This window comes from Talpa occidentalis, unplaced genomic scaffold, assembly GCF_014898055.3.
Source record: "Talpa occidentalis isolate TD23 unplaced genomic scaffold, MPIMG_talOcc4v2.1 talOcc4.14, whole genome shotgun sequence".
Classification (NCBI taxonomy): domain Eukaryota; kingdom Metazoa; phylum Chordata; class Mammalia; order Eulipotyphla; family Talpidae; genus Talpa; species Talpa occidentalis.
This window is the reverse complement of record NW_023601433.1, coordinates 33569043-33587501: the sequence shown is the minus strand read 5'-3', so window position 1 is coordinate 33587501 and position 18459 is coordinate 33569043. Positions and strand designations below refer to the sequence as shown.

Below are 18459 nucleotides of genomic sequence, written 5' to 3'. Positions count from 1 at the left end.
TTAGAAAAGTAACACGGGATTTTTCTTCTTTAGCTCTAACTGTTCAGTATATTGGAAAGATGAATATCTCTGTTCATATTCCTCTGAAAAATAAAATTCATTTCAACTCTATAGTTCCTTAAGTTGGCAGCCCTAATGAGGGTACAGGTGAGACTTTTTATTTCCTTTTGCCTTCTATAACTTACTCATTAAACTTAAAATAATTTTAGGAAATTATAATTTAAAAATCAACCTGGGGGGCCTCCCCGGTGGTGCAGTGGTTGAGCGCTGGGTTGAGAAGCTGCCCGCAGCCTCTGCAGCGCTGGTTTGATTCCCGGCCACCAGGCAAGGGTTCCACATGGTGCGCAGACCTCTCCTGCTGCCCGCTGCTCCCCTCAGCAGTGTACTTCATCAGTCTGCCTGTTCTGCTCTCTCTTCTGGCTCTGGTGAATTCTCTCACCCTCCCTGCGCTTCTGACTGTACCCAGTGCTTGTATGAATGAATGAATGAATCAATCAATCAATCTTAAAAAAAAAAGACTTTCTAAAATAAATAAATAAATAAATAAATAAATAATCAATCCGGGCCCTCCCTGATGGCCTAGGGGTTAATCTCAGCACTATCACCACTGGGACCTGAGTTCAATCCAGGCCAGGGAGCTACCCACATGGTGCAGCAGACCTCTCCTGTCCCATCTGCTGCTCCCCTTAGCAGTGTATTTCAGTAGATCTGCCTGTTCTGCTCCCCACTCTGTCTCTGGTGAATCCTCTCACCCTTTTCCCTCCCCTGCCGCACCTCTGGCCTGCACCCAGCTCTTCTACTAAATAAATAAATACTTTATAAATTGGGCCTTCCTGGTGGTGCAGGAGTTAAATTCTCAGCACTATCAAGCTATCATTAGCCACTGAGGCCTGAGTTGGATCCCTGGCCAGGGAACTGACCCACATCGCACAGCAGACCTCTCTTGTCTTGCCCGCTGCTCCCCTCAGCAGTGTATTTCAGCAGATCTGCCTTTTCTGCTCCCCACTCTGTCTCTAGTGAATCCTCTCACCCCTGGCACCTCTGGCCAACACCCTGGTCCTTCTATGCATAAATAAATAAATCTTTTAAAATTTAAATAAAAATCCATCTATGAAATAAATCACACAGTAAAATAAGAATGTCACATGGAGAAAAGTTCAGGGTCAATAGCATAAACCCGTTTAAAACCTCACAAAGCATGAAACATAAGATAAATAGCCAAATCATTATATATATATATATATATATATATATAATATATATGAGTGCTTCTGAAGTAGATGAGTGATCATTAGCATGATTATAATTTTTCCTTTTAAAGAGCCTTTTTCCTACCTATGGATTATAATAATTTTTTAAAAAACATAAAATTAAACTCAGACAGGATATTAATTTTTTAATTTTTAGACTAAGCAGGATGGATTAAGCTTGGTTCAGCTCTATTCATATATATTGTGGCTATGACTGCAGGTCATACTTTTGATCTCTCCTTTTGAAACTATGTTTAAATCATTCTAGAGATATTTCTGAGCCTCAGCTTTACAAAAGAAATTGTCATCAAAGTGAATTACTGAAGTTATATATCTTGATATAACATTATTAAAAATATTTATTCTTAGCCCTGTTGCCTACATTTAATCCAAGTCCTTCATGTTTTATATCAGTGAAAGCAGAAACCCTGGCTCCAAAACTCGTACTCCATTATCTTGATTGTTTGGGCCTGTTCAGAGCAGCACTCTCAATTAGGATTTTCTGGATTATATCTTAATTGTCTGAGGGATCCACTCTATTTGACAAATTAACTTTTCTCCTTTGCATTTGGAATGTCTCTAGTTCTTTACCAACATTGAGAAAATTGAGAAAATAATCACTAGCATCTTATTTTCAAGAACTTAATGCTTGTATTGAATCCCTGCTGAGAACTCAGGCTGGGAAATGCGTGAGTTCATTTGACATTATGCTTTAAAACATCTTTCCAAAAAAAAAAAAAAGAGTCAAATCCAGGTGAGTCAGCACATCAATTAAACAAGCCTCCTTTTTAGTTGTTTTTTTTCTTTTTTAAAGATCTATTATGCATACAAGAGCTGAGTGTAGGCAAGAGGCGCAGGATAGGGGGGCGAGAGGATTCTCCAGAAATAGAGTGGGGAGCAGAACAGACTGACTCACTGAAATGCACTGCTGAGTGGAGCAGCGGGCAAGACTGAGAGGTCTGCTGCGCCATGTGGGTAGCTCGCTGGCCGGGGGTTGAACTCATGCTGCACTGACTGCGGATAGCTTCGTAGTGCTGAGACTTAACCCCTTGTGCCACCAGGGAGGCCTCTCTTTTTTTAGTTCTTGGATAGGATCACACAGCCATGTCTCCTGGGTTCTGGCAAGAATATTCAGCTCTATAATTTAGAGCCCTGAAATAGACCCACAACTATATGTATAATACAAGGGAAGACTCTTCAATAAATTATTTTGGGAAAATTGGATGGACACATGTAAAAGAATGAAACTAGACCATTGCCTAACACCATATACAAAAATCAATTCAAAATGGATTAAAAAAATGGGATGTAAGACCTAAAAACACTTCATAACATAAGCTTTTGTGTCATCTTAGGACCAACATCAAGTATAACAAAAGAGAATATAAACAACTGATACTACAATAAACTAAAAATCTTCCTGTGATGTATTGCAAATACTGTTTACGTTAAACAGGGTATCTTCCTGAAGAATACAAAAACACTAACTCAAAAATGCATGTGTACCCTCTGTTAATTATAGCACTCTTCACAGTAGCTGTGGTATGGAAACAACCCAAGTGCCAATGATAGATGACTAGATAAAGAACAGATGTTATATATGTACAGTGGACTACTACACAGTTATAAAAAATGATACCATTTAGGACATTGTGAACTTTGAAGGTATTTTGATAGGTCAAAGTAAGTTCGAAGTAGAGATACAAATTCTCTATTATTTCACTGTTTTGTAAGATAAAAAGAAAACAAAAGCAAACCTTTAGACTCTGACAAAATAATGGTGGTTACCAAAGGGATGGAGGGAGAAGGGAATAGGTGGTAGAAGGGGGAGATTGTTTAGTGGTAGATGGGGAGTGGACATTTGGTGACAAGTGTGGTAAGAAAATGTATTGTGGGAACATGTAATACAGAAAAATATATCTTAAAAATATAACTGAATTCCCCCAGGAATTCAGGAAAGGGAAAGATATAACTGGCAGAGTGTAGTATGTGCGAATGAGCAATTGCTGGACATGTTTGAAGTATTAAATATAATGAAGAGAGTAGTAAATCCTAAGGCTAGAATGATTGTTTTGAATCTTACTATGGAGAAATGAGAATGGTCCTTTACTTCTAGATAAGTCATAGAGCTGTCAGGGAAATAAAAATTTTAAACAGGAAGTAAAATATTCAGATTAATTCCTGAGTTAACTTTGGGATTTTTCAATTGAGTGGACAGATTTGAGCTCAAATAGAAGCATCTGACATGGGTTTAAGTAGGAGTCCTTTATATAAAGAATATCAAGCAGGCTTTCTATGAAGAAAGTTGATAAAAAAGTTGGACAAAGTTTCAAAATTCACTAAGGACACACCTTTCAGAGAGGTTAAAATAGCTTGGATGCAAGGCAGAAGGTGAAAAATTCCAACATGGTTCATTTTCCTAAGCTGGAGTATTACTTGTTCCCACCTTGAACTCAAGTAGAAAGCAGTTGATTTATATGATGTCATCTTCTGCATCTTCCTACTCTTTCCATATGTTTGCACTGCTTATCTCTAGACTCAGCCTAGTTTTGTCTTTCCCATGAATCTTTTCCCCATGAATCTTTCCCCCATGATTTCAGGAGGATATTCTTCTACTTAAACTGACTACAATAGAGATTTGTCATCAGACTGCTTTTGAAAGTTAAACAAGTAATACCTCAGAGGGAAAAAATAAATTGAAAATTCAAGTTACTCTGTCATATGTAGTAAAATATTTGGCATTTTGTGCTTCACGATCAAATACTACCATGAACAAAGATTAAACATCAATTAACCAAATAATTTATTTGCATGTTATTTCCATTATTTTATAGTTATGCAATCTCATCATTTGATTTGCTTGTGTGTAACATAATCCTTCCCTGAATCACGCTTTATCTTGTTTTGGCTCTACCTCATTATTCAACAACCTCTCTATTTTTGCTATAGAACATATTTCTCTCTGTAAAACTCTAACCCTCTCCTTCCAATAGGCTTTTCACATTGAATATAGCTTTAATAAAAGCTATTGTTTTGGGCCTCCCCGGTGGCGCAGCGGTTGAGCGTTGGGTTGCGAGGCTACCGGCAGCCTCTGCAGTGCCAGTTCGATCCCTGGCTGCTCCCCGGCCGCCGGGCGAGGGTCCCACATGGCGCGCAGACCTCTCCTGCCACCCGCTGCCTCCCTCAGCAGTGTACTTCGTCAGTCGCCTGCTCTGCTCCCGGCTCTGGATCTGGTGAATTCTCTCACCCTCCTGCACTTCTGACTGTACCCAGTGCTTGTGTGAATAAATAAATAAATCTTAAAAAAAAAAAAGCTATTGTTTTATCTATGCAGCATTTCTTCCAACTGTCCCAATTCCAGAGCATGATAATAAAGAGTTTTTGTCTAAAGTGCTGGTATGGAATGAAAAGAACAGTTTCTCCTTGGGCTCCTGGATGCTAATCTATGAAACTGAGAAAGCAAGAGTAGCCATGTGTGTTGTTCCTGTATTAGGCAGCGTGGAGAAGACTCTAGGCTGAGAAAAAAGTTAAGGAAGTCACAAGAAGAACTAAGGTGAAAAGCCGAGAAAATATCCTAAAGAACAGCTGTATTTGATCGCTGAGTCACATAGTACATCCCAAAGTGCTTACACACCTTTCTTCACTTGTGATGATTTAAGTTGGAATACAAGTCCGGTGGCGCAGTGTTTGAGCGCTGGGCTGCGAAGCTGCCCCCAGCCTCTGCAGCGCCGGTTCAATCCCCAGCCACGGACGAGAGTCCCACATGGTGCGCAGACCTCTTCTGCAGCCGGCTGCTCCCCCTCAGCAGTGTGCTTCGTCAGTCTGCCTGCTCTGCTCACCGCTCTGTCTCTGGTGAATTCTCTCACTGTCCTGCGCTTCTGACTGTACCTAGTGCTTATGTAAATAAATAAATAAATCTTTAAAAAAAATAGAAATAACATTTATAAATCAGAAAAAAAAACTACTTCTGTAAAATTACAAAAGCATAGTCTCTATGATTCCAAATTAAATTAGGTAATGTTTCTGAAAAAAAAAAAAAAAAAAAAACTATATTCTAGTTGAACTGGGACATATATGTATGCAAATGTTGTGTAAGTTTACCATTTTTAGTCTTAAGTATTCATGAATGCCACTTTTTATATGAAAATAGTGATTAATTCTGAGTAAAGATACTTTCATCTCAGGGAAAATGATACAGATTAGAAACATTGCAGCATTTTTGGTTCAAATTTTAATCTCATTCTAATTCAGCATTTATTGGAGGCCAGCGGTTTCATTGATTAATTCATAATTGTAAATCATTTACTTCCTTATCAAACTTTTCCGACAGTTAAAGGAATAATAGGCAGATGTAAAATATTTAGTATCTGCAGCTAACTAATTGACCAAGAAATCCAAGAATTACTTTACTCATCATTTCTCCCATTATGATTGTTAGCACTTAAAATATTGGTTCCATACAATAATTTTAATTTAAATTTATGTGCACATAGGAACAAAAACATTCAATATGTCCATTCATTGTCTCACTTATATCTACAAATATCTATGCTCAATGGTGTATTGCCAAAAATGTTGGAAAACTTACTTGAAATTATTGAATAATTTCTCTTTCAGTACACAGAGTACAAAATGTTTTAGTTTTACTTCATATAAATGTTCTGCCTACAGTCAGGTTGTCTTTGTAAAGCTATTGTCTCAATGAAATCAATAATACTGGTGTTGTGAGAAAGTTCTGGCACATGTAGCTATAAGCAAATTAAACTTAATTAAATTCCCATCTTTGATTCTAACTTTAGAAGGGCCTCAAGGCAGTAATTTTGTGAATCCTCTGTCTAGTGGACTCTTGTTGAATAATTAGTAACTCTTTTCAAAGATGTACCTGCTTAATATGCTTTCTCTTTCATTCTGCCAAGTGTGGGGGCAGGAAATGTTTAACCTGAACAGTATTTTCAATACATCACAAGTATTGAAGTGACATCTAAATTAGTGCAAAAGAAATGCTAATTATGAATTACTAGGAAAAGAGCAATGTGTTAGAATTCAATAGTGCCTTTGGTCTTGAGAGCTTACACATAACAAAGGGGTGTCACATCTACAAGCAGGAGAAGGCCATAAGCCTCCTAGTGTCTTGAGCAGTCACTGATTTACCTTCATTTACTGAAGGAAGAAGTTTCTCCAATAAATAAGCTGAAGAAAACCTGCTTTAAGTAGAACCAAAATATATAAGGTTTTAATTTACCATAGATTGTGTTCCATTATTTCTATGCCAGTCTGTCTTTTTCATTAAATGTTAGATAAGAGGAAAACAAGCATTCAAACATCTCAAGATGAAATCTTAAATCAATTTGACTTGAATTTTTGTTTTGGATCTCTCAGGGAAAAAAAAGTGTCTTAAACAAAGAATGTAATGCCCACTCTATTTTTTTCTTGAGCATTCCTTATTGACCAAGCACTTTGTATAATTAGTGATACAAAAATGAATAAAGTAGGATTTCTCTCCTCAAGAAGTTCACATCTATGGGGGGAAAGATAGTATAAAATAATGACTAAAATGTGCAGTAGTAATAGAATTATAAAATATAACATAGGTTTTGAACAAGTTGAGACACAGATATTCTTAAAACTACTTTGCTAGAGATAATTGCTTTACTTTTATCACACATAGAAAATGAGTTTGCATAGGAAAGAGATCTCTTTTGGAAAAGTAGTCAATACAAATTCAATTTCTTGATCCTCTGAAGAGCTTCAAAAGGTAAATTCATAAAGAAAATACGAGCAAAGATTTTATTTTGTAAAATAATGATGCAATTGTTTCAGTTTCCCTCTTTCCTTAAAATATCATTTTCTGTAGTTTCATAGTTCTTTTGTAATGCAAATTTTTAAAAGCATTATTTATTTATTTATACAAGCACTGGGGACAGTCAGAAGCATGGGAGGGTGAGAGAATTCACCAGAGCCAGAGCTGGGAACAGAACAGGCAGACCAATGAAATACACTGCTGAGGAAAGCAGTGGGCGCGGCAGGAGAGGTCTGCGTGCCATGTGGGACCCTCGCCTGCGGCCAGGGATCAAACCGATACTGCAGAGGCTGCAGGCAGCTTTGCAGCTCAGCGCTCAACCACTGTGCCAAGGGAGGCCCTGTAATGCAAAAAAAAAAAAAAAAAAATTATACTAAATTTCTTCTAGCCAAAATCCCTTTTTTCTACTTACCATCGTTCAGATCTGACTGGACTTTTTCTACCATTGTCCAGATCTAACTGGACTAAATGCATGCTATTAATCACTCTACTCTATGCATTGAAATTATAATAAGCGTCTCACTCCAATGTTACTGCAAACTGCATGTGTTTATCTTTTTTGATTGCTGATTCCATTGTATATATGCTCAGGAAAATAAGTCGGAAAAATAAAAAGAAAAATACCAGATGGTCTCACTCATAGCAGGAATTTAAAAAACCTAAATAAGGGACCAGGAAAAAGACTAATTAATACAAAGTAAAAATAAAAATCAACAAGCAACTATAAACCAGAGACACACTATGGGGGTAGAGGGGCAAGGAAATGAAGGATTAGGGTCAAAATAAGGGAGGGGGTGCAATTTTTTGGGGAATATATCAAAAATGAAAATGCATACATTGTGCAAAAATGAAAAATGATGTAAGAATTATATGAAATAAAATATTAAAATAGAAGAAAAAAGAAATTACAATAAGCTGACGGTTGGAAGCAAATAAATTTGTTACAAGTCTTATTCAAATTAAAAGGCTCATCTCCTTGTATCTGGTAGGAAATTCACACTTTTAAGTTAGGAATCTTAACCAATTCTAAACATTTATGATTATATTCAATCATCAATATGTTTTAGCAAGAAGATGACCCAATTCTTAATTTAAGGGTGAAGTAACTAAGACTTACAAAGAGTCTCAGGGACCCAAGGTATGACCAGTTCTCCTGTCAGTAGGCTGGTTCATTTACCTTATGATTAGTGTTTCCTCTCTCTCAGATACATATTTAAGATAGTGAAAATAAACTCTAACCCCTTACACTCAGTGCCATCTTTATGAAGATTAAGAGTGTGTGTGGGGCCGCCCTGGTGGCACAGCGGTTGAGTGCTGGGTTGCGAAGCTGCCTGCAGCCTCTGCAGCGCCGGTTCGATCCCCGGCTGCTCCCCGGCCACCGGAGGAAGGTCCCACATGGCGTGCAGACCCCTCCTGCCGCCCGCTGCTCCCCTCAGCAGTGTACTTCGGTCCTTCTGCCTGCTCTGTTCCCCACTCTGGCTCTGGTGAATTCTCTCATCCTCAAACGCTTCTGACTGTACCCAGTGCTTGTATAAATAAATAAACAAACAAATAAATAAATCTTTTAAAAAACAAACAAAAAAAAAGAGTGTGTGTGTGTGTATCTTTATGGTATATATCTTCTTTTAGGATACTAAAATTCTTCCAAATAATTTTATATTTTTTATATTTATTTATTTATTTATTTATTTTAGTGTAGAGCTTACTTCTTTATTTTTTTCTAAAGATTTATTTATTTATGCAAGAACTGGGGTATAGATCAGAGGTGCGGGAGGGTGACAAAATTCACCAGAGACAGAGCAGGGAGCAGAACAGGCAGATGGACCAAAAACACTGCTGAGGGGAGCAACAGGTGAGACAGGAGAGGTCTGACGCACTATGTGGTTATCTGCCTGTCCGGCTGGGGGAATCGAACCCATGCTACAGAGATTGTGGACAGCTTCACAGCACTGCACTCAAACCTCTGAGCAATCAGGGAGGCTCAGGATTTTAAATTTTTAATATTTGAGGTCCTTTTTAATGTTGTATTACTTTCGTTGTAATCTTGCTCTATACTTTGCCTCTCATCCAATTTGTTATTACTAAGAGTGAAAAGGCACCTAATTAAGAGGTTAAAATCATAATATAAAATAAATAGACTCTGAATGAATGTTTGGATGAATCTGAGTAAATAAAATGGAGGTATTTTTACATGTGACCTTTGTGAATGATCTTTGCCTTAATAAACCAGATTTTGTTTGCTTTTGTTTTTGGGTTTAGTATTGTCTTGTTTTATCTGTTTGCTCATCCTAGGCTATGGTAATGTTCATGGATAAACTGTAATCTTCAGAAAGATAAAAACAACTGAATACATTTCTATGATAACATTTTCTGTCTAGAAAGCAAATCCTATTTTTCATGGAGTTTGCCGTTTTTCACTACGGAAATTATAATTTATAAAAATGAATATTTAAAAATAAAATCACAGAATTTATTTTCAATTTCTAGGTTCCTAATCTTGCTCCTTCCGTGTCCAATGAAATGAGAGGTGAATTGACTTTGCAGAGAAAATAGCTCTACTGATAGAGATACTTAATTCACTCTCCAGCCAGAGGTGATTATTGCCACAGTCCTGGTGCCGAGGTGATTAATGTGGGAATCAGAGAGATTTTCGTGACTGTCTAATCTGTACTGCTGTAAACTATTAAATGGATGATATAAAGATTTATAGGATGATACTCAGTAAGACAAACAGTTTAGTCTTCCTTTCTGAACAAGTGTTAGGTGAATTAGTGGCAAATGAAAAGAAATAGAAGTCATAAAATGCATCTATTTTTATGTCTCTGTACTTAGTTGCAATATTTTTATTACTTGAAAAGGTTTAATTATTGTTGGGTTCTTTGGTGGATCTAATAAAATGCCTTCCTTCCTTCCTGCATGCTGGACCAACTGAAAATCACAACCAAATATATGGGTCACAGTATATCCTTGATAGCTGATAAAATTATTGCTGAGAAGTGCACGCAAAAGCTTTAATTCTAAAATCCAGATTTGTACAGATTTATACACCCTCTAGGGCAGAGATCACCATATCATCAGAGTTGGATGGAGCTTCCCAAGAAAAAAGGAATAGGTCTTGCTGGCACTTTCATAATTAAGTCTTGTATATGATTAACTAACCCAATTCACCTGGAGTAGAGTTAGTTAAGTGGCAGAAAGAGGCTGTCAAATTAGGCTAATGTTGCTTCCTTCACATGAAAAAAAAAAACCCAAAAAACTACAGATGGAGAATAAGCATTCCCAAATGTCAACAGATATGGACATTCAAAGTCTAATATTTGTATATCTATTTACTATACTTTAATATGTTGCATCCTTTAACCTTAAAATACTTGACTCCACTCTAACCCCAACCCAATCCTATGAACATTGTGATGGAGTTATAAATCCTGTTATTACCATTTTATAGCTGCATAAATTAAGCCTTAGAGAGGATACTGAATTTGATCAAAGTAACATAGTTGATAATGAATAAAACTAAGTGTCAAATGCTGGCCAAGCTCACTCTAAACAATCCTTTCCATACTCAAAGTCATTCCTTCTAATAACTCTGATAATATTTATCTAGGCCAATACGTTCTCTCTGTTCTGTAACCATTCTGTAGTGTTGATGGGAATTTGATAATTCATTGATAAAAAGTTCAGATTGTTATTTTTAATAATTTTGCTTGGAAATAATTTTAGACTTACAGAAAAGATACAAAAACAGTACAGAAAATTTCTTAATAAACCGTTTACTCATTTTCCTCCCATGTTAACATACTAAAGGTAGCATCATTATCAGAAATAGGAAATTTAATTAGTACAGCACTACTAATTAAACTACAAACCTTACTCACATTTCATGATTGTTTTTAATATTGAGTGTGAATTTCATGAGGGCAGGAACTGCATAATATCCATCTTCATATCTGTGCCACCCAGTTCTATGTCTGGTCTATTTGCAGAATTAATCAAGCAGTGATCAGTAACTATTTGTAGAATGAATGAATGAATGGACCTTGGTTATCTATGGGATATACTTGAGTACATTTATGTTTTTTTATGTGCCACAAGTTTAAAAGCATGCAAGTAAAGGCCGAGGCTCTGATTTGAATGAATCATATTTAGAACTAAATTCCAATTTGTGAAGCAGTCTGTATAGTATTTGTAAAATATACTACTTTAAATTTTTTTCAAAGACAAAAGAGAATGTAATGCCCTTATTTAAAGACACACAACTAGGAGCCTCCCTGGTGGTGCAAGGGTTTCAGTCTCAGTACTATGAAGCTATCTGCAGCCATGTTCATTCCCCATGCAGGGAGCTGACCCACATGGTGGCAGCAGACCTCTTCTGTCTCACCAGCTCCCCTCAGCAGTGTATTTCGGTAGATCTGCCTGTTCTGCTCCCCGCTCTATCTCTGGTGGATCCTCTCACCCCCCCCATTCCTCTGGCTTGCACCCCAGATCTTGTATGCATAAATAAATTTTTTTTAAAGACACACAAATATAGTGACATCCACTAAATGGGAAACTATTGTGTTACATTCATTTAATTTTTTTTTTAATTTTTAAAAATTTTTTAAAAGATTTATTTATTTATGTACACAAGAACTGGGTACAGGCCAGAGGTGTGGGTGGTGAGGAGATGCACCAGAGACAGAATGGGGAACAAAACAGGCAGATTGACTGAAATATTCTGTTGAGGGGAGCAGCGGGAAAGCCAGAAGAGGTCTTCTGAGCCATGTGGGTATCTCCCTGGCTGGGAATTGAACTCATGCTGCAGTGGCTGCGGACACCTTCAAAGGTTGTGTCTTAACCCTATGCACCACCAGGGATGCCTACATAAATTTTATGCATACATGTATACATCTGTGTGTTTTTGTGTGTGTATATGGGGAGGTATTTTATATCATGCCTTAGTGAATGTCTGAGCAAGAGAATCTGTGACTAATGGCAATAAGCCCTGTATTTCCACCAAAGTTTAGAAATTAACATTAAAACAAATATAAAAACTCTTTCCCACAAGAGGAGATCAAAGCAAATGCTTTCAAGGCATTTTCTTTCTTTGAGTCCTGTAGAGATAGCATTAATACAGTGTGAATTTTGCTGTGACAATGATTTCTGACAGCTTCAAATTTAGACTCTGATTTATATCATTCTTTATAACCAATGATGTGAAACTAGAAGAAAGACAATAATCAAAGCACACAATTTCTATTAGTAGTTGAAAGGACCATAAAATGTCTACTTTTCTTGTTATTTTTGCCATCTTTTAAACAAACTGAAATATTAATGTGTCTAAGTCTAGCAAGACAAAATATCTATAATGGCAATATTATTAGTTGGACAAACCTGAAAAACAAAATTGTTATGAAAACTGACTTTTTCTCAAAAGTTTAACTTAAAAAATAATTATTCTATTTTATTATTTAGATGGAAGATGTCATAGCACGCATGCAAGATGAAAAAAATGGAATTCCTATTCGTACTGTGAAAAGCTTTCTTTCCAAGATACCTAGTGTCTTCTCTGGTAAGTTTGCATGCAGTATAGCTCCACTTTCTCTGGTATCTTTCACAAACTTAAAAAATCTATTCTAGCTATTCATTATTAAAAGTCTAGCTCAATATCATAAAATTCCCATGTCATGTTTAACATAGTGGTGGACACTTTATAGCAAAATACAACAAAACAAAAAATGTGACCCTACTTTAAATTAGTTGCAAAGACAAAATGTGAAATAAGAGAAATCAATATTAAAGTAGAGCTATATGAAACAATGTATATTGCATATGGAATTTAAGAGGATAGAAAAGTGTCAATGAAGTGTCAGGGAAGAGTTCCTGCATAGCAGAGATGAACAGAGATTGAAAACTAAAAATATGTATCAGCTTCAAGAGAACTGGGGTCTCCCATCTGCCAAGAAAGGTTGGAAAGACCACATCAGCAAATAAGAATAGAGTCAGATAATGAGGGTCTTTGAAGGCTAACTTAAAGGATCTGATACTGATATATGGGTAAATATGGAGCCATTTAAAATGTTTGTGAAGAATGTTATGAGGAAAGTGCTCGAGATGAATTGTCATTTAGGGAAGGCTATTGTCACTATAACGCTCTTGCAAGAATAGTTGGGATGCCAAGACTTTGATACCTGGGGACTAAAAGGAAAAAGCATGAAAATTTGGAAAATAACTGCTTTACAGAATACAAGAGGTAATGTTGTGATTTTTTTTTTTGGTTTTTGTTTTTTGGTTGGATGACTGTTAGTTAAGGAAATAATTATCAGAAAGCCCACAGATGTGAATAGGGAAATCCCAAAAGAGAAAACACATAGTAATGCATTAGAATCCATACCCGAGCTCCACAAGACACTGAAGTTCCAATCGGTGAGACTGGGGAACACTGGCGTACTGAGAACAGGGCTAACATGGCGTGGAGTAAAGGCAGAATCAGACATACCCAAGTATTTACAGTGAGTGAGGAGAGTAAAAAAGCTGGGGCTGTGTGTGTGTGCGCACGCGCTCACGGACAAGTGCACACTTGATGGGATTCATGGAGGATGAATGTTTACTGTTTCCTGATGAACAAGGACTAAAATATGATCAGTAATCAGGACACCCTTATCCTTGGTTAGATAGCAATATATCAGAGCAGAATACAAATGAACAGACTCAGATGTTGGGATGTGATAGCTGCATTGCACTATAAAAGAGAATGCATGAAGCACATTAGGGTTTCAATAGCCTACGTTTACTCTAATAAAATATATCCTCTTTTCCTCTCTTTCCTTTTATCTTATTCTCTTCCAATGTTTTGCTCTTCCTTGCAAATGCCTTGTATTTTTCCTTATCTGGGGCTTTTACTCTATCTCTTCCTTCCTTGCCATCCCACTTCCAGGCTTAACTCATTTTTGTATGTATCCTCTACCCCTTAGAAAATATTAAAGTCCTTGCAGTCAATGAATCAGAGTTAACAAATAAAAAATATTTTCCTGTTTTGATGATCAAAGGAACAGATGTCCTGGTGTTGCAAAACAAAATGCATTCAGAATCCATGTAGATAAATGGAGTTAAATTACCAATGTAACTGGGAACTCTTCTCAATTCAACAGTGTATTTCCTATCTAAAGGCATTCCAACTCAGGAGTTTTTGACCACATACATAAAACAAAAAAAGGCTAAGCAAAAAAGGTTTGCCCATAATATTAAGTTGGGCTGCAAGTTTAAATTGTTGATTCTAAGGGTAAATCTAAAATATTTGGTAGAGTTCCATATATTTGCAATATATGAAATCATGGGAAGAATTTTTGATTAATGATATTAAGATCTTAATTAAAAACTAAAATTGGACATATATTTAAGAATGAACTTTAAAGATACCAATACTTATTTTTAATGTTCACTAATGTAAAGCAACAATTGTAGTTAGTCAATAAAGTCATGAATGACATTTTTCATATTGTTGTAATTAGCTGAGTAATCTGTTTCCTAGAAGTTTTTTTAGAAAATCTTGGTCTCATATGTTTAATTACTACTATATCAGAACTTCAATTTTGACACAAAAGGTTAGGTAGTATTGTCTTAAGCAGGCCAGCACTCATATATTTTTTTAAAGATTTATTTATTTATGCATGCAAGAACTGTGGTACATCAATATATTATCCTGTGTAATAGGATTCTTTGACATTGTTCTGAAACTGGGTCTCAGATGTTCTACAAAGTTGGACTTTTTATTATCAACTTCTCAACAAAACTGTTTTTACTTTAGTAGATGTGACCATCAGTTGGTCAAAACATGAATGCTGTCTGAGAGGACTCACCAGAGACAAAGATGGAAACACAACAGGCAGAATGGTTGAAATACACTGCTGAGGAGAGCAGCTGGTGCGACAAGAGAGGTCTGCTGCACAATCTGGGTCAGTTTTCTGGCTGGCAGGGCATTGAAGTCGTGCTGCAGAGGCTGCAGATAGCTTCACAGTACTGTGCTTAACACCTTGCACCACCAGGGAGGCCCATCATAATTTTTTTAATGATTTATTTTTATTTATTTATGCATACAAGAACTGGAGTATAGCCAGAGATGTGGAGGGAGGTGAGAGGATTCACCATAGACAGAGTGGGGAGCAGAACAGGTGTGTCTACTGAAATACACTGCTGAGGGGAGCAGCAGGTGAGACAGGAGTGGTCTACTACACCATGTGGGTCAGCTTCCTGGCCGGGGATCATGCTCATGCTGCAGTGGCTGCTGATAGCTTGATAACGCTGAGACTTTAACCAGTGAGCCCCCAGGGAGGCTCCTAGCACTCATATTTTTACCCAAGGTGCTGGGTACAGTGACAACTTGCAGATTTTTATTTCCTTTCAATAGCTCTAATCATTTAATTTTTTTCTTTAGTCTGACCTCAGTGAAGACCATCCAAATCCATGGATGTGGTTACTTTGTTGCTTTGTTGTTATTCTTTTGTTAAGTTTGATTCACTTGTAGGAGGGAGAAAGAATTTAAAAGAAGAATCTCATCCCTCCTAGTTCCTAGATTCCAGAGCCAAGAACCTCTTCAGTCCCTGCCATTGAAGTATGTGAGCAGCTACGTGGAGGGATAGGCAATAACCAACTCTCCCAGACAGCATACACATTTTGACCAACTAATGGCCACATCTACTATGGTGAAAACAGTTTTGTTGAGAAATTGATAATAAAATCCAACTTCCTACAATATATGAGAGCCAGTTTCAGAATCATGTCAAAGAATCCTATTACACAGGATAATATATCGAGCAATGGTTTGGTTGATTGCCCCCACTCTACTATTGGTAAATATCTTTCCTCCAGATAAACAATTATACAAAAATTTCTATTTTTTTATATTGGAGTTGTTAATTTTAGCCTTCTAGTTTTCATTGTCCCAAAACAAGAGGAAAATCTTTGAAATGGCCTTCATGTGGTTTCCTTGAACTAGGGATAGGACATACACTTGAGTGGATCCAATCAGTGATTTTTTTTTACCCTCCGAATTACTTTCTAAACTTCAGGCATAACTTAGGTAGTTCCACAGGTGACACATGACTAGATACCCCACAAGTTCAGGTAATTCATTTAGGGAACCCAGTTATGGGTGCTGACCAGACCAAAGCCCATTAGCTCTCTCGCCTGGGATTTTCATGAGATCACTTAACTTCAGTAAAGTGTGTGTGTATCTAGTTCTGAAGTGATACAAATCTAGGAGCTGGGGATGATTACCTCCTGCAGAGAAAAACAAAGGAAGTCTGTGTGCAGATTAAGATGAAACACATGAGGAAATCGAAGAAAAGGCCATGAGGCAAAGAATACTGGCTTCCTGGTAGCTTTGTACCTCTTGCTTGCCCTGCTCTTCAGAGACACAGTGCTGTGACCTCCAGAAATTTGACTTGAGAAATTTCAGGCCCTCTGGGTCATACAACACCTATTTTTTTTTTTAAGATTCATTTATTAAGAGGGCGGATCAACATGGCAGCAAGGAAATGCTGCGAGTAAGATCTCCCATTAAAAAAAAGTTAATAGGGAGGAAAAGCGACAGGTCCCAGTGAGAACTGGGACACGGAAGATAAACGGATGACTCCAGCAAACTACCCAAAGAAGAAAGTTGCCATAAAACAGGACTAGAAGGGAGGAATGCTCAGAACCCTGCTACCCTCACCCACCCACAAAGTCAGCACTCTCCGACCACCAGAAAGGAGGAAAAAAAAAAAAAAAAAAAAAAAACTAAAACAACCAACAAGAACAAACTACTCATCAAGTGGGACTGTGAGTGGAAAGGAACTATTTCAGCCACCACACCCCGTGAACTGGAGCTGTGGAGAACCCTGCAGGATTAGCCACGGAGGTGAGTGAACGGCTCCAGGTGCCATTAGAGAAAAACAAAGACTCCTGGAGACCTACAAACATCCAGGCCAGCCGGTAAGCTTGTGCAGAAAAGCGACACTCTTGAAAAGGATAAGCGGATCGCAGCTGCCCAGGTCCCCGCTCCTGTGACCTAGGCTTGCGGGGAGATGCGCGGGGGCCCTCACTGAGGTGAATGTCCCTTACTGAGTAATCAGAAACCAGGCGCCCAGACACTGGAGCTGGGTGCAAAAGGCTCCATTTCTGTGGACACTGAACTGGGCTACAGCCCGCGTCCTGGACCTGAGGGCTTTGGAACTGAGACTCGGGGCACAAATTTCGGGGCTTGGGATCCCCATGACGGTGGGGCATAAGGCAGGCACAGCACCCCAAAGCCATTGAGGCTTTCCCCACCACTCCCACTCTGTTCCCCTGTCCCAGCTCCCCAAGGACACTAGGAGAGATCTCTGGTGCCACCTAGCAACCAGAAAAAAATCACCAACGCCCCATAGAATAGGGACCTTTCTTCAGTAAAGACTACTTGAAACCTGCAGAAGGCTCCCAAAGGAGTCAGAGGTGAGCTGGGAAGTTCGCCCAAACCAGGCCACTTCTGACCAGCAGTCCGAGCCCAGAGGGGAGTGGGTACCCATGGCCTGGGTAGATCCAGCCTGCTGGAGAGTGTGCCTGTCTCCGAATCGCCATTTTAGAATAGGGACCTTTCTTCAATAAAGACTGCTTGAAACCGGCAGAAGGCTCCTGGAGGAGCCAGAGGTGAGCTGGGAAGTTCGCCCAGGCCAGGCCCCTTCTGGCCAGTAGTCCTATCCCAGAGGGGGAGCAGGCACCCAGGGCGAGGGCAGACCAAGCATGTGGAAGAGTGTGCCTGTCTCCAAATCTCCATTTTAGAATAGGGACCTTTCTTCAGTAAAGACTGCTTGAATCTGGCAGAAGGCTCCCTGTGGAGCCAAAGGGAGAAGGTTCCCTGCGCAATCAGAGGTGAGCTGAAGGCCCCCACAAGCCTGGTCCCACCTGGCGGGAAGTCGGAGCCCATAGGAGGATCCAGAGATTTGGAACCCAGAGTGCTATCCAGCTGCCCCACCTCCAGGGAAGTTTGTGGAACTTCAAGACACACATTTGTAACTAAACACAGAAGGAGGAGAGATTCTGTGACAGTGACCATTAACATACACAAAGTACCACCACCTCACTAGACTTCTGGCATAACGGTTTTTGACTCGTTTGGATTGCCAGTTTCTGAGTCTCCCGAAAGAACACACCAAAAAGATGCCAGCCAATACCAGTGGCACAGTGTCCCAACACATAGGGCAAATTAGAAGACAGGCAGCAGGGAAAAGAAAACTACAAGCAAAGTAGCAATGCCTCAGAAAAAAAGTCACACCACAAAAACAAAACAAAACAACAACAACAACAACAACAAAAACACCCACCAGCTTGCAACTACGGTGACTTGGAAGAAGTTCTGAGCCTTCCAGAAAAAGAATTTAAAATTGCCATGATGAAAAAACTGATGGATCATTA

The 18459-nt window shown here is 38.4% G+C and overlaps 1 protein-coding gene across 7 annotated transcripts in view; it reads left to right on the top strand.

Moving 5' to 3' along the window:
* The window catches only part of RGS7 (regulator of G protein signaling 7), a 502597-nt gene that overhangs the window by 250585 nt on the left and 233553 nt on the right, over positions 1-18459 (top strand). For 5 of the 7 annotated variants that reach the window (XM_054694910.1, XM_054694912.1, XM_054694913.1 and 2 more), the window contains exon 3: positions 12505-12601. In XM_054694910.1, the coding sequence (XP_054550885.1) occupies positions 12505-12601 (97 nt within the window). Of the gene's footprint in view, positions 1-12504; positions 12602-18459 lie in introns of those variants that run through there. The other 2 variants (XM_054694914.1, XM_037510277.2) reach the window with 1 other exon arrangement.